This window comes from Capra hircus, chromosome 7 (assembly GCF_001704415.2).
Source record: "Capra hircus breed San Clemente chromosome 7, ASM170441v1, whole genome shotgun sequence".
Taxonomy (NCBI): domain Eukaryota; kingdom Metazoa; phylum Chordata; class Mammalia; order Artiodactyla; family Bovidae; genus Capra; species Capra hircus.
Genome location: NC_030814.1, coordinates 48,314,447 through 48,331,160, shown reverse-complemented (window position 1 = coordinate 48,331,160; position 16,714 = coordinate 48,314,447). Strand labels below are relative to the sequence as shown.

Sequence of the window (16,714 nt, the reverse complement as noted above, 5' to 3'; positions counted from 1 at the left end):
TTGTTCTGGACTCAAAACCACTGGGGTTCAAATTCCAACTGAGTATTTATATACTAAGATATTCTTTTGTAAAGAGCAGGGCAAGATATTTAGCTCTTTGTGTCTTGGTTTCTTTAATCATAAAATGAGAACACTGAAAGTTCCTTTTTATTGTGAAGAATAAATTAAATAGTATGTACAAAAAGTGCTTGGAACAAAGCACACATAAATGTTATCATGCAAATATTAACTGAAGATAAAATCTATTGCAGAAACACTTCAAGAGGGTGTGTGTAGGAGGACATCTTAGCACTACGGTATTTTAACTTCAGACTAGGTATTTTTTATGATGGTCATCACGATTATCTGAGTAATTTGATATTAAAATTCAAGGGCCCCACTATCAAAGACTTGGATTTAGCTGGTCTGATTTGTGGCCAGAACATATATATTAAGATTCCTTGGTGACCCTGCCATGATACCAGAAAAAAAAAATACACTTTTTCCCCCAAAGAGCTCTTAAGAAACTGATGTGAAGCACATTTGGCCATTCGGGATTTCTGCAAGGAGTGTAATTCTTAATTAGGAAAGGAGTTCGAACCACATGTCACTTCTGTAGTCCTAATCAGTCATGCATTAAATAAAAGTAGTTAGGAAAACAGAACATACTGTATGGCGATTTACAGTTACAAAGCATTTGCAAACGTAATAGCTCATTGGATCCTTCTTAACAATGCAGCTATGAAATTAAGACACTTACTCCTTGGAAGGAAAGTTATGACCAACCTAGAGAGCATATTCAAAAGCAAAGACATTACTTTGCCGACTACGGTCCGTTTAGTCAAGGCTATGGTTTTTCCTGTGGTCTTGTATGGATGTGAGAGTTGGACTGTGAAGAAGGCTGAGCGCTGAAGAATTAATGCTTTTGAACTTTGGTGTTGGAGAAGACTCTTGAGAGTCCCTTGGACTGCAAGGAGATCCAACCAGTCCATTCTGAAGGAGATCAGCCCTGGGATTTCTCTGGAAGGAATGATGCTAAAGCTGAAGCTCCAGTACTTTGGCCACCTCATGCGAAGAGCTGACTCATTGGAAAAGACTCTAATGCTGGGAGGGATTGGGGGCAGGAGGAGAAGGGGACAACCCAGGATGAGATGGCTGGATGGCATCACGGACTCGATGGATGTGAGTCTGAGTGAACTCCGGGAGTTGGTGATGGACAGGAAGGCCTGGTATGCTGCGATTCATGTGGTCACAAAGAGTCGGACATGACTGAGCGACTGAACTGAACTGAACAAATACAAGAGGATGGCAGGACTGGTGTTATGCCCATTCAGAGATAAGGAAAATCAGTTTAGACAAATTCTGTGACAGAACCCGTATCTGGCCCTCCTAGTTCCTTCCTCCTAAGTTACCAGACCAGCACTTATCTGCCATTTGACTGCCAATGATTTCAATTGTTGTATAATACTCTACATGCATGTATCTCAACGAATCAACTATTTCTTTGTTAATGGTTAATCAGTTTGACATTAAAACTGTTTCCAGCTTTTACCATTAAAATGTTACAACACACATCTTTTAAAAATGTATCTTTATATATTATCGGTCTTTATATATTGCTTTTATTTCTATAGAATAGATTCCTGAGATAGTACTACCAGGTTAAAATCTGTATGTCATTTTGTCTTGATATTCCAAGTCACTCTCCAGAAAGACTCTAGCAATTCACTCTACCAACAATATGTACAAGTGTGTTTACCTACATTCCCACTAGCACTCCGAACTAATATTTAAAATTTTCCTACCAAATCCCAGCATCTTTCCATATATTTACCAACCATTGGGAATTTCTATTCTGTGAGCTACATATTCAAATCCTTTGCCCCACCTCATCTCCCCATCCCACCCATTCCAGGGATATTCAAGTTTTATTTATCATGCAGTAGCAAATATTCTTTCTTACTCGACTGTCTCAGGACTTTGTGGTCAATTTTGTTTTTTTATAACTCATATTCTTCTGCTAAGCTCAAAGCTGGCTATTTTCCTTACTAGCTTCTGGGCTTCCTGCTTTATTCAGGAAGGGCTCTCTCATCCTAAAGTCAAGACAATAATTTACTAATTATTCTTTTCGACAGATGATTTTCATACACAAAATTCCCTTCTACTGACAAGTTCCAGTGAGTTAACATGAATTATTTTCATCCCATGCAACAAAGCACTATCAGAACATAGTTCAATAATAGTGTTACATGATATTCTTCCATCTGCTATTTTGATTTCATTTTGCTGCAAGATCACATACATTTTATTTTTTTATTTTTTAAAGAGATCATTCCCAAACTTAGGTACTTTATCATTTGGAATGAATGACTCTCCAACCAACAACATACCACATTGCCAGAGACCATACTATTACATGTCCCTGATATAAACACCTTGGATTCTGTGTCTGTAGATTTGCCTTAAACTTCCTGTTCTGTATTTCAAAACCAAAATAAGAACAGAATAGTAAGATTATTCTGATGTAGCTTCTCTCTTCTCTTTTAAGCCAAGAATAAGCACATTTCATAGTGGGGGGGGGGGGAACAAAACAGTAACCTGAAACACCAATCCCAAATACTCACACAGCAACCATCTGGATTTTGAATTTAATAGATGTTGGATTAAATTCTGGCTTGCTCAGATTATGTTCACATTTCTAAAAAGAAAAAAAATACATAATATGTATCAGAGGAAAACAAGAATACAATCTGCTGATCCACACAGCTGTTAAATTCAAAAGCACAGCATTTAATACAGTTTGATTTCATTTTGCTGCAAGATCACATATATTTTAAAAGAGTGTATATTAACTGATAACCAAAATAAAGGAAAGATGATGTTTTGGACTTTTGGAAATAAGCAACCACACTATCAAATATTATAACCCTTAGTGCTTCAAATTGAAATAATAACTAACAAATACTTAAAAATTTTTTTTTTTTTAATTTATTTTTGGTTATGCTGGGTCTTCACTGCCATGCACAGGCTTTCTCTAGTTGTGGTTAGAGGGCTTCTCATTGTGGTGAGTTTTCTTGTTGCAGAGTACAGGCTCTCAGAAAAGGCAATGGCACCCCACTCCAGTACTCTTGCCTGGAAAATCCCATGGATGCAGGAGCCTGGTAGGCTGCAGTCCATGGGGTCGTTAAGAGTCGGACACAACCGAGCGACTTCACTTTCACTTTTCACTTTCATGCATTGGAGAAGGAAATGGCATCCCACTCCAGTGTTCTTGCCTGGAGAATCCCAGGGATGGGGGAGCCTGGTGGGCTGCCGTCTATGGGGTTGCACAGAGTCAGACACGACTGAAGCGACTTAGCAGCGGCAGCGGCAGCAGCACAGGTTCTAGGTTCATGGGCCTCGGTAGTTGCAGCTCGAGAGCTTAGATGCTCCACAGCATGCAGGATCTTCCCGGATCAGAGATCGAACCTGTGGTCCCCTGCGTCGGCAGGTGGACTCAAAACCACTACACCACCAGTGAAGTCCCTAACACATACTTCTAATTAAGTGTGGACAATTTTGCTGAGTTTTCCTCTTTCCCGTTTTCTTTTCTTTTTGGCTGTGGCTTGCAGTGGCATGCGGGATCTTCCCCAGTCAGGGATTGAACCCATACCCCCTGAAGTGAAAGCATGGTGTCCTAACCACTGAACTGTCAGGGAAGTCCCTTCTTTGTTTTATGTTATTTTTATTAGTCCTTTTAAATTTCCTCTCTACTAGTCTAAAAGATACCCATTCTTGGTTTAAGTGAACTTAAACACCACACTGACTGTAGGAGGTAGGTATAGGTACTGTAAATATTGTCTGAATTTCACAGATGATGAAAATGGGGCATGGGAAAGGTAAATCATCTGTGCAAACGTCACAGAGCCAGTAAGACTTGGAGCTGGGATTTAAATTCAAGTGCTGTGATTCCAGATCTCATGCTTTAGAATAAACAATTACTTGCTTACTATCTTGAATAGGCTCCACCTATATCCAGTTAAAAATTTTTTTAACTCTAGAAAAAAAAGAACAGTATAAAGATACCAGTTACTGATCCTACTGCTCCTCTCCTCAGAGCCCCCAGTTTCTCATGTACAGCTGATGAGCATAAAAAGTATACACATACATTATCTTTCTTTTTCACAGTAACACAAAAGTGAACATTTTATATTCTTCCGCCTTTTCCACCAAATCTATCTTGGAAATTATATATCAACACACACAGAGGTATCTCTGTGTTCTATTTAATAATTCTGTAACTTATTTAACCAGACCCAAATTGATAAATGCTTCCACAATTTTGCTACTACAAATAACACAGCAATGAGTAATCTTGTAGGCAAATCACTTCCCACATGCATATATATATATCTGTAGGATAATTTCCTAAAAGTCCATTTGTTATTTTGATGGATATTGCCAAATTGCTAACTTCTGCCAATCTGATGATTATGAAATGGTTTCTCATTGCAGTTTTAATGTACACTTCCTGATTACTGTACATGTTGGGTATCTCTCCTCTTTACTGGGAACTGGAATTCCCTCTGCCATAACTGGCACATTAGTATCTACGTGTCTAATTTTAGAATGGGGTATTATCTTTTCCTTACTGGTTTGTTACACTTCTTCATACATTCTAGATACTAATTCTCTGTTAATTACATACTTTACAAATTACTCTTAGTCTATGATCTACCTTTTCATTTCTTTATAGGTTTTCCTTGTAATGGGGGTACAAATTTTAATGTGTCAAATATGTAATTTTATCCTTTATGGTTTATCTTACTTATGGATCACTTACTCCCTTAACCAGAAGCCATAAAGAATGTCTCCATATTTCCTTCTAGAAATATTGCTCTTCATATTTACTCTTTAAAGTTTTTAAGGTTTCTAAAATTGACTTCTGTGTATCATGTAAGTTAGAGGCCCCATTTTTTTTTTTCATAGAATCATTTGAGATGATTTCACAAGCTATTCTTTCGCCAGTGACTTGAAAGGCCACTACTTGGTAAAATCAAGTTTCCTGACATGCGTAAGTCTATTTCTGCTTTCTCTATTCTGTTTCAACAGTCTATAATATAATCTAACATAAACAAATATTTTTTATGTGTGTGTGTGTGTATTTATATATATATATATTCCCTCTTTTCTTACATAAAAAGTTATGTGCCTGCTCTACACCCTGCTTTTTTGCATTTATAAATACATCCCGTGTTACGACATTGTTCCTTATAGATTTACAGTACTCATTGGATAGATATATCCTAATCTCTACATATTTTGGTTTGTATTTGTAGAGGTGTATCTCCAGGGAGGTTGATGGGTCAATATTTATTTTTTACCTGCTGGATCTGTCCATTTCTGAGAGACAGGCGCTGAAGTCTCCAACTATGATGGTGGAGTCATCTATTTCTCCTTATAGCTCTATCAGATTTTGCCTCACATGGTTTGACACGCAATTGTTGGGCAAATGTACATTAAGAATGGTTATATCTTCTTGGAGAACTGACCTCTTTATCATTATTTAATATCCTTCTTTAGCCCTGCTAACTGTCCTTACTTTGAAGTCTGCTGTCTGAGATGAATATGGCTACTCTTGCTTTCTTTTGATTAGTATTAGCATGGTATATTTTCTTCTTTCCTCTGGTCCCTTCCTTCCTCTATCTCTCCCTTCTTTCTTTCTATGCTTTGTTTGAATGAGGAATTAAAGTCTATACACTATATTTGTTTGGTTGACAGGCCTAAGTCTCTTCTAATATAACACTGTGTTATTTGATAATAGCAGCTATTAGTCACATGTCATTATTTAAATGAATTTCATCTTAGAAAGACTCAGGACCCACAGCTGCACTACCATATTTCAAGTGCTCAGTAGGCTACATGTGACTTGTGGCTAATATGCTGGACTGTACAGATAAGGAATATTCCCATCACCACAGAAAGTTCTGTTGGATAGTATTGGTCTAAAATGTCTCCCTTCCCTTCTTTGGGTCTATTTTCTTTTACAGTATTTCTTTTATTAATTGAAGGGACTCTGATGTTTCATAGATTCCCTGAGCCTAGATTTTGCTTCTTTTTCTTCTTTCTTGCTTTTCTTTTGAATTGATTTTTAAAAACCAGTCCTTTTTGTTTCCTCCCTACTCTCCTAAAAGCTTTATATTCTTTCAGTATTCTTTTAGGGGTTAGCAGTATGAACTTAACTTTCAGATACCCCAGCTTCCACATTTGTAAAATAAGGCTAACAACAGTACTTACCTCACTGAGTTAGGGGCTTTAAGCTTATCTTGAAAGCTTTAAAACAGTGCCTGCACACTGGAACATTCTCTATAAACATTTTCTAGTTACTATTTTCCAGAGGTTTTGATACTGACCAGATCCCCACTGCATTTATTTTTGCTTTTTTCTTACAAAATGACAACTCTACAGAGAGGAATACTTACTCGGCAGCGCAGGGACCGTTTGATCAGAAGATGCTTATGACGAGGAAAGAGCTGTGAAGCACAGACTGGCTGGAAATCAGGCTGTAAGAGGCGCTGCTGAAGGGTGGTCACTAGCATGAAAGGCAGAAACCATGCTTAGTTTAAGTGACTTGCTCAAAATCAGATGTATATGTGATAACTACACAAAATAACACTGCCTTTGTGACTTCCAAAAAAATATTGAAATTTGACGGACATTTCTTCAAATGATTACCTTTATCTTATTTTCTGCATGATTCATTTTACTACTAACAACTATACCATTAAAAATCTCAAATGAAAAACAAAAATCACAAGGCAAAGAAGTAACAAAAACAGAATTAGACGTAAAACAGAAACAAAGTAGAATCATGTATAAAATTACCCTCTGTTAAATTTACTGGTCTCGTGTAATAGTCTTCAGGTAGAGGTTCCACTTCATCTACAGCCTGAGCTGGCTCAATCTTTATCTCCTTCTGGTCCTCTCCTTCTTTAAGGCTAAAAGATAACAGCAATCATTTCTCAAAGGTCCTCCTAAAAGTCCACGAGATCGCTAACTGAAGTACTGTTCTACTGTAGAATATTCTTTCTGGCTAGGTTTTTCCTAAGTATGAGCATCTTCTTCCCCACTGGCAACTGTTACTTTAAAACCACATTCCTTCAATATTCATTTTGATACCAGCTTTTTCCCTCAAAGCCATTTAATGTCCAAACTTACGAAAGTCCAGCAAGGGTACTAATGGTTGTACCAGCTCGTGGTCGCTGAAGCCTGGTTCCAAGACCGTATTTGTCCTAAACAGAGTTGAGAAATTTCTCTTAGAAATTCTATTTTTATATATGTTTTGTATCAAATAAAGAATTTGGGGAGGGACAGCATGAGAAGCTCAGGGAAATAAGCAAAAAAAAAAAAAGCTAATTTAATAAGTGCTTCTTTTAAAGACAGTAAGTGTAGCCCCACATCATCTTATTTTTAAAATGACAACAAAAGCACCAAACATGGAGACTGAAACTACATTAATACAGTGAAAATGAGCAAAATGTGATTTTTAATCTAAAAATACCTAAGCAATGGCTTATACCAGAAAATTATGTGAAGTATCTAAGACACACGATGAATGTCTTCTTGGAACACCAGTGAGATCGTCTGCTAACTTTAGGGTCAGCAAGAATCATAAAAGAACTTACCACTACATGAATAGTATGTTGCTGTAGGCACCAAAATAGCAGCAGGTTGCAACAGAGACAAAAAAATGCAGGATAAGATACAAGCAAACTCATACAGCAGGCAGGTCATAGGGGAAAGTTGGAAGAGTAACCCATTTAATTCAAATTCCTCCCTAAATACACTACTACATATGCTGATTATAACACTGGATTGTTCAAAAAATTCATGGAGACGTCATAAGAGTCTCTGGCAAATGTGGATGCTTTGCAAGTTCTAATGTTTTATTAAGTTCTAAAAGACATTTTTATATGACTCTTACCAATTCTTAGGGTTTTAATGGCTTAACTAATTCTCAGGCAGAAGCAGTACAAGAATTTATTTAACCATTACAAGTCTCATTCCCTTCAGTGTAAAATGGGAATATACCACCTACTACACAGGACTGTTGTGAGGATTAAGCACAGTAATATGTATAAAGAACTCAGCACTGAGTTTGATACATCACTGCCATTCACGAAACATTATCTGTTAAATGCCAATCTGCTTGGCTCCAAGAAAACACACAAAAAATAACTTATTCTGGGAGCAAATAAAACTTCAGGGGACAACAGCAAAAGCGTCAAACCCTAATTTCTCATTTCTAATTGGCAGTTTACAAACTAGTAGAGAATAACTTTGATCAATAATTTCTATCAAAATTACACCTGCATATATTACTACTTATTTAACCACAAAAAAACTCAGTATAAAAGTCAGTATTTTTCACATTGGAGAAATATTGGAAGGTGCCAAAAAATTATGATAGCTAAAGTCCGGAAATCACTACTACCAGGATGCCAAAGGTGGGTGGACTACATGTATAGCATGAATAAAATCTACGATTTGTTCATATTCTTCTGACTTTCTGTAATGTGCAAAAGCTGTAAATGTGGGTGCCTACAAAACTAAAAGTAGCCTCTTTAGGAAATAAGATGATAGAGGGGAGTGATGGAGAAAGAAACACAAATGTACTTAAAACCCAAAGAACTCAGACCTAATGATACTGCAAAAGCATATCCTTTGGACTTAGACACCTATCACCTAAGGGACCTTTTTTTGCTAGCCATCATTCAGGAATCTAGGGACAATGGCCGCTTTCTGAAATGTTCACCGCTCTTATTCCATACTGGTCTTGATCAGTGAATTGGAAACTCCTCTATACCAAGTTCTCACCGAAAAAGCCAAAGGCATATAGTTTCTACGCCGTGCCAGTTTCTTGCGATCTCGCTCAACCTTCTCCTTCTGAGCAAGCTGCTGGTAATATTCAATCAGTTTGTTCATCTGTAAGAAATCAAATATGTGAAACAGCTAACAAGAAGCTTAGGAAATTCAACTAAACTGACTAGAGATATAATGAATAGAAAAGACACATTAAAGTGGGCAAGTTTCTCTTCCCTGAAGAGAATCTGTCTTCCTTACATGATCTATTTTCAGAATTGAAATGGAACTTTCAAGTTCAACAACAGAAGAAATGAGCAATGAAAAGGCTTGAAAATTCCATGTTCTCTCTTCACTGCTCTTTTACTTCACTGCTTACTTACCCTCACAACCACTCCTATTTTCCTGGCATGGCCACAGGACCATCTATTTCCAACAATGTGACATTTCATATTCTATTTCTCCTCAACTCCAATGCATATTTTCATTTCAAAAATATTCTTTAATCATAAAAGCCATACAACTGTGAAAAGTTCAAGCAATATAGAAATATAAAGAATGGAAGGTAAAATTTCTCTTTTATCTCTTGTGCCCATGTTCATCCTTCTCCTCACCACAGGTATCCACTACTACAGGTTAGAAATCTTTCTCACACACAGACACAGGTATGATATTATACTCTGCATACATTAAAAAAATGCATGCATAGACATACAACTTTTGTATGTGCAAAATAAATATGTCTTTATATTTTTCATATAAGGGGGAAAAACTTGCTCTTTTAAAACTTTTTCACTTTATGTGTGAATTTTCCACTCAGTACATATATTAATAGATTTACCTCATTCTTTTTAAAGGTTACATCTTATTAAATGGTACAGGTGTCCTAAAGGTATTTAACCATTTCCTCTGAGAGCACTTAAATGTCTCCTGATACCCACTCTTCTATCAAGTCAATAGTAATTGTTTTTTAGAAACATTTATCTGATCCTGTCAGCTCTTCTGCTTTAAAGGCTTCTCAAATGCCTTAACTTGGTCCAAATGGTTCTGCGCAGCTTGGCTCCAAATCCTTTTCTCTATTCAGCTACCGCAACTCTCCACTATGGCACACTTGCCCACTGGTCTACAACTTGCTCCTTCCACTTACAAGCTCTTTGCCTTGGGTGTTCCTGCACCCTGAATTCTTTCCCTTCTCTGCCTGTTGTCCTCAGATCCTAGTGCAACCCTCAGATGCAGACTTATCTAGTTCAAATTCCCTATAATAAATGCTCACACGCACAGCTTCTCTCTCCTTCACATTACTTTGAGTTTTTCCTTTATCTGGGGATTAACTGATTTTGTTTTCCTATCAGTCTTAAACTCTGTGAGAGGAAAGGTCATATATTCCTATTGCTCAGCATGGTCCCTGGCACACAGAATGGAGCATATGCTTGATACCTGCTTGGTAACTGAATATACATATTTTCATGCATAAGTACAAGTATTTCTGTACTTCAGAGTCCAGGAAGTAGATACTGCTGAGAGACCAAGAAAACTGTACTAGTTCACACTGACAATAGTATATGTGCAAAGGTCCAATTGGATACACTCCCATCCAGGATATTTTCAGTATTTCTAATTTTAGCTGAGTCACAAGTGAATAATTATTAATTATTATTTAATCCAGTTTGACTGTATAACTTCATTTCAATCACATTTCACCATCTTTCTAATATTCTGCTTCCAAGGCAACAAAATCAGTCCTAATTTACACGGCAGAGATCAATTCACTGTGAACTATTAAAGGATGTCTAAATCATGATTGCTACTGATTCCAAGAGCATCTTCTAAATTAGTGATGTTTCCAAGACTTAAGATGTTTATATGCTGATATGTTTACATGTTGATGATATGATATTTCTGAGAACAAATGGGCCTTTAACTTAGTTTGTGGGTATATGGAAAACAGAAACATATTATTTCCTTTTTCCAATTAACAAGAGTACAGAAATAAAATTACTCTTAGGTTTCTCTATTAACTTAAGTCAGGCTGGAAAAAACTGCCATTATGATTTAATGTCTTACATGAGAAGCACTTTCTAAATGTAAAAGACACCAAAACACACATCATGGATTTATAAGCCTAAGTCATAGTCACTGATAAAATGGTCTTTTTCTTCATCTTTCCTCATGTCATCCTCTCTCTGATGACCCTTTACTTACCCGTTGCGTGTGAGGATTTTCAGGCTCCTGCCAACCACCACTAGCTGAAAAATAAAGGAATATTAAACAAGGCTTACATAATCTGATTTTATTTTCACAAAAAAAAAACAGGTCATCTGCAGGCCACAGACTTAAACTTAAAAACATAAAATCACAGAATTTTCAAGAAAGAGTCCTAGGAATTACATAGGCCAGAGTGCTTAGAATCAAATTCTTTCTTTAAATATAATGGTGGTGATAACAATAACCACCACTAGGACCACCTCTACAACTAATACATGTATAATTTCTCTGCCAGGTATTTGAAATCTATCAAACTTTGTTTTATTTTCATAATAACCCTCTGAGGTATGGACTTTCATTATTAGGCTTATTTTACAAGTGAGGAAATTGAAGCTCAGAGAGTTAAATAACTTGCCCAAAGTCACAGAGATAGTAAGCAATAAAGCCACGATTCAAATGCAGGCAGTCTGACTCCAGAGAATTTGCTCTTACCTATAATAATGTACAATTTCTATGTTCTATGACCTCGGTTTAGAGAAGAGTTTCTTAACATAAGAAACAAAAGCACAAACAAATCATAAAGGAAAAAATTATTCCAAAAAGCTGAAAGTAAAACCATAATGAATACTTTCAACAAATGGTACTGTAACCATTTACACAATTTATAAAAAATTAACCTTAACCCTTACACCTCACAACATTTACAAAATTTACCATGAAATGGTAATAAACTTACACTCAAAAGCTGAAACATAATATTCCTAGAAGAAAACCAAAGTGAAACTCTTAACAACCTTGGGTTAAGCTAAAGTTTCTTCACTAGGACACAAAAGGCACAAATTATATATTAAAAAAAATTGATAAACTGAACCTCATCAAAACTAAAAACTTGTGTTTTTCAAAAGACACTTGAGAAAATAAAAAGGCAAGCCACAGACTGGGAGATAATAGCTGCGAAACATATATTCAATAAAGGTCTTGTATCCACAATATAGAACTCTTACAACTCAACAAAAAGATAAAAGTTCAGTTTAAAAACAGGCAAATAGGCAAAAGATTTGTACAAACACTTCACCAAAGAAAACACATAGATGGCAAATAAGCATATTAAGAAAATGCAACTTAAAACCACAGTGAAGTATCACTACACTCACTAGAATGGCCAGAATGAAAGAGACCAACAATACTAATGGTTATTGAGGAAATGGAACTCTCCTCCTTTGCTGGTGAGGACCTGAAACGGCACAGCCACTTAGAGAAACAGTTTTCAGTCAAGGTAAACAAACACTTAACCCCATGACTCAGCAATTCAGTTCCTAGGTAAATACGAAAAATGAAAATACATATTTACACTAAAATTTGCAGGCAAATGTTCATATCCAGTTTTATTCATATGAGCCTCACACTGGAAAAAATTTCAGTGTCTATCAACTACAGAATGAATAAAGAAAATATGGTATACCCATACAACAGAATACAACTCAAAAAAACCCCAGCAAAAACATGAAAGAATCTCAGAAGCACTATACTAAGAGAAAGAAGCCAGACACAAAAGATTAAAACACTCCAACTATGTAAACTTCTAGAAAAGGCACAATTACAGTGAAAGAAAGCAAATGAGTTGTAGTCAAGGGCCAGGAGGTTCGGGGAAGGAACTGACTGGGGCATGAGAAAACTTTTTTGGGGTGACAGAAATATTCTATATCATCACTGTGGACGTGGCTACGTGCCTATACACGTTCGTCCAAAATCAAAGAATTCTACGCTTAAAATTGCTGAGTTTCATTATATGTAAAATTACATCTCAATAAAGCTATGCCAAAAAAAGGGAAAAAAACTAGGAGGTGCCATTTCACAACCATGGGTTTGGGAAAACTTGAAAGAGTCAACAGTACCAAGAGCTGCCAGGGATGTGGAGCAGTGAATAGTTTACTCATGTATTTGTGGGAGCGAAAATTGGTAAACGCATTTCGGAGAGCTAATGATGTACACATCTTACAACCAGCAATTTTACTTTAAATTACGCAGAGAAATCCTTGCTCCTGTGACAGGAAACACATGTAAGAAGGATTCTAACAGCACTGTTGTCAGAAGCAAAAAATTGAAGACAACCTAAATGTCCATTTGGAAGAGACTGAAGAAGTAAACTGTGGTTAAGCCAGGGATGAATCACTGACCATCACTACTACACACCACAAACAAACTGGATAGAGAGAAGTTGTAGCAGGATACATAAAACAAGGTTCTATTTGTTTCAAGTTCAGAAACACGTTTGCTAATGGCTACATACATTATGTGGAGAACTGCAAAAATATGCAAAGAACTGATGAAAACCTGAATTCAAGACTGATGACCATCTCTCTTGAGGAAGGTTATACTGGGCTTACACTGTTTTGGCTCTGTTTAATTTCTTAAGCTGAGTGCTAAGTTCATGAATGTGTATTATTTTTATAAAAATAACTTTTTTCCCAAATAAAAACAACTCCTATTGAACGTGACACTGTAACTCCTTGTAGGAAATGGCAGCAGTAACAACCTTTAGTATAATATTTATATTTTAAAAGTTGTTTTACTTAAGGCAAACATGAAAAATAATTATGTGAAAACAATGTTTCAATAACATTTTAGAAAAATCTTAAGTTTTATCTAATTGCATTTTTAGAACTGCTGATTGATTCTGAACACAAATTTGAGAGCCATTATGATCTCATTATAAGTTTTTGCACATTACTGATGACACAAGGGCTTACTTATAAATAAACAAATAGTTGTAACTAAAGTGGTTTCAGGCTTCTCAGATACCAATTACATCATGGAAGAAATGAAATTATCTGTACTTCTTAAGAGCTCTGAGTATTCAATTATCATTGTCAAGATACCCTTAGAGGAGCTAGATTTCTAGAAACAAGCACAGGCTTTAAATTCTAAAAAATAAATTATCCAATCCTAATGGTTTATAGTCCAAAAAGTACCAAAAAAAGACTTAAAGAGTAACAAACTGAGATATCTATTTGGATTTCTAGGTTTTGTTTAATCTGATAAAGAGAAACAAAATACAAACATGGAAAAAAAACACTTAACTCACTGAACTAAGTGCCACTTTGAGGTTGTTTTTTACATTTAACTTAAATTCATAGACAAATTTAAACAATTTACTTGCTACACTAAGACACAAATATTTACTGACAATCTAAAAAGATGGTACAGAAACTTTCCAATATAAATCATATTTCAGGAAATACCTACCCACCAACAAATACTTTAAGAAACTTGTTTGTTAACTTTTTGTTTTTGAAGAATGTTTTATCAATATAATGTATGAAATTAGGAAAACAACCAAGAGCTCAGGTATTCTACACCAAAGGGCAAACTGAAGAAAATCAAGAATTAAGTTTTAAGAACAGAGTTGAATCTGAAAGAACTTCACCCATTTTTACTACCAAATTATATAAGAAGCTATAGGAAATTTTTACCTAACGTCTATCTTTCTTTGGGTTATGTCATATAACAATATATTTTTAATTGGCTTCCTCGTGTATTAGTAAGCTGATTATTTTTCAAACTTTAAACATTTTGTATTGGGGTACAGCCGATTAACAATGTTGTGGCAGTTTCAGGTGAACAGCGAAGGGACTCAACCATATATACACATGTATCCATTCTCCTCCAAACCTCCCTCTCATCCAGGCTGGCACATAACACTGAGTAGAGTTCTATGTGCTATACAACAGGTCCTTGTTGGTAAGTTGACATTTTTAATGAAAATCTAAAAATGGTAATTCTTAACAAGTCTAAAAAATTTTCAGAAAATTAATGAAATTTCAGAAAGAAAAAAGACAATGGAAAGTTAGTAATGCTACTGTTTATATAAAAAAACAAATAGCAACTCAAGATTCTGAACTGACTATAATAGTGTTTCTCTGTTATTAACCACAGAATACAGAAAATGAAAAAAATTAAGGAAGTTTCCTAATAAAGATTAAGTGCAACCTCTGCTTTGAAACCCAAAAATGATGGATAGGCAATTAACATTTTAGACTGTCTTTAGGTCCAAACACACATAACTTTTCTGTATCACTTATGATATATATAGATGTCTCTTTAAGCATGTGTTTGAATGCTTCAGGATAGATATCCAGACATGGAACTTTTGGGTAAAAGAATAAAAGCAATTTAAAAGTTTAATAAAAACTGCTATCTACGGTGGTAGCAGACAAAAAAACAATTATCTTGTATTTCTGTGATACTACCAGATTTTTAAAATTTCCCCAATCAATGGATTAAGTTTTAATATGCACTTTCCTGATTACTAGTAAAACTGAAACATATCCTTTTGCATATTTATTGACTTAAAAAAAAATCACCTCACCAAGTTGTGTGCAAAAAAACAAATTCCAATGATTTGTGCACATTTTGGTTATTGAACATTTTTATTTCCATTTCTGAGGGCTGCTATTCCTATTCTTTGACATTTTTTTTTTCTCTTGGGTAGCTTCCCTGTTGATTTATAAGGGTTCCTAATTTTTGGTTATTTATCTGTAGTTTGTTATATATAAGATTGGCCACTTTAATCTTTTAAGTTTGTTCATGGTGTGTTTCACCATCAGCAGCAATTATTTTTTATGAAGAACATTAATCTTTTGATCCTAAAAAAAATGTCAGCTATATAAATGCTATTTTACCAACCTTAAGAATACCCAGTTTCCAATGAAATATCATGGTCATAAATGTGAGAATTTGGGAACAAAGAAGATTTAGTGGCAAAATACTCTGAATTTCTCACCTACCTCCCAACAAGTAACAGAATTCATGATTTGTGTGCAATTACAACTCTGCTGATTTCACAAAATCTCATGCTAAAGTCCACCTCACTCACCCACAGATTTATCTGCCATGCCCACATCTCTAGATGTCCAGCGACAAAATCCACAGGCCAAATAGTAGGCTTTCTTCATGGTGGTCTTGGCTGGGTCATCTGGAAGCTGTGTCGAGATGCTTGTTGCCCGAGTGGAGAGGGTGTGCATGCAGCCAGGACAGTCAAAGCAGTTGGCACATCTGGAACACAACAAACAATCACTGATTCATCCCACAAATATTCACCAAGCACCTACTGTGTTCAAGATATTGCTCTGTATGTCAGGAGTTCAAGAGAGAACTGTAAGGGAAGGGTGACTCTCAAACAAAAGGAAACCAAAAAGTACTCTGAAGAGATATAAACTTTTAAAATTCAAAAGCATTACATGCCAATTATTTTTTAAAATATGCAGTCATCACCAAAGTTCCTGAATAACTACAGCATGACCTAAGCCTAGTTCACAGAGGGAATCATTGTTAACAGTCTGGAGTTAACTTTTAGACTCTTCTTATGCTTGCACAGACCACAAAGATTCTGTGGGACAAAGAAACTTCACAGCTTATGACTTTAGAGAGGACAGACCAATTGAACAATGGAAAACTGAGAGGCAACAATTTGATAAGCTGTGAAATTGAGTTTGGAAAATAACTGCTTGTTTGCTGTGCCAGAGAGCTGAAACAGATACCAAATAATGCTACCAAGGTGAAATGGTTCAGAAGTGCAGCATTTTCAGGACTTTCTGCTCTCTTCAGGCATTACTTTTCCTAGTGAACCAGTCAACATTCCCTTACAGGGGCCCCCATGCCTTTTTGTGTTTCTAGTAGAAAGTTTTCT

The 16,714-nt window shown here is 35.8% G+C and overlaps 1 protein-coding gene across 2 annotated transcripts in view; it reads right to left on the bottom strand.

Annotated features, from left to right (window-relative positions):
• Positions 1 to 16,714, bottom strand: part of DCTN4 (dynactin subunit 4) — a 33,279-nt gene that overhangs the window by 11,846 nt on the left and 4,719 nt on the right. The window contains exons 3-10 of one of the 2 annotated variants that reach the window (XM_005683178.3): positions 15,902 to 16,080; positions 11,023 to 11,066; positions 8,836 to 8,943; positions 7,644 to 7,664; positions 7,177 to 7,250; positions 6,844 to 6,956; positions 6,441 to 6,550; positions 2,604 to 2,677 (exon numbers count right to left, since the gene is read on the bottom strand). In XM_005683178.3, coding sequence (XP_005683235.1) covers positions 2,604 to 2,677; positions 6,441 to 6,550; positions 6,844 to 6,956; positions 7,177 to 7,250; positions 7,644 to 7,664; positions 8,836 to 8,943; positions 11,023 to 11,066; positions 15,902 to 16,080 — 723 coding nt within the window. The remainder of the gene's footprint in view (positions 1 to 2,603; positions 2,678 to 6,440; positions 6,551 to 6,843; positions 6,957 to 7,176; positions 7,251 to 7,643; positions 7,665 to 8,835; positions 8,944 to 11,022; positions 11,067 to 15,901; positions 16,081 to 16,714) is intronic. The other variant, XM_005683179.3, reaches the window with a different exon arrangement.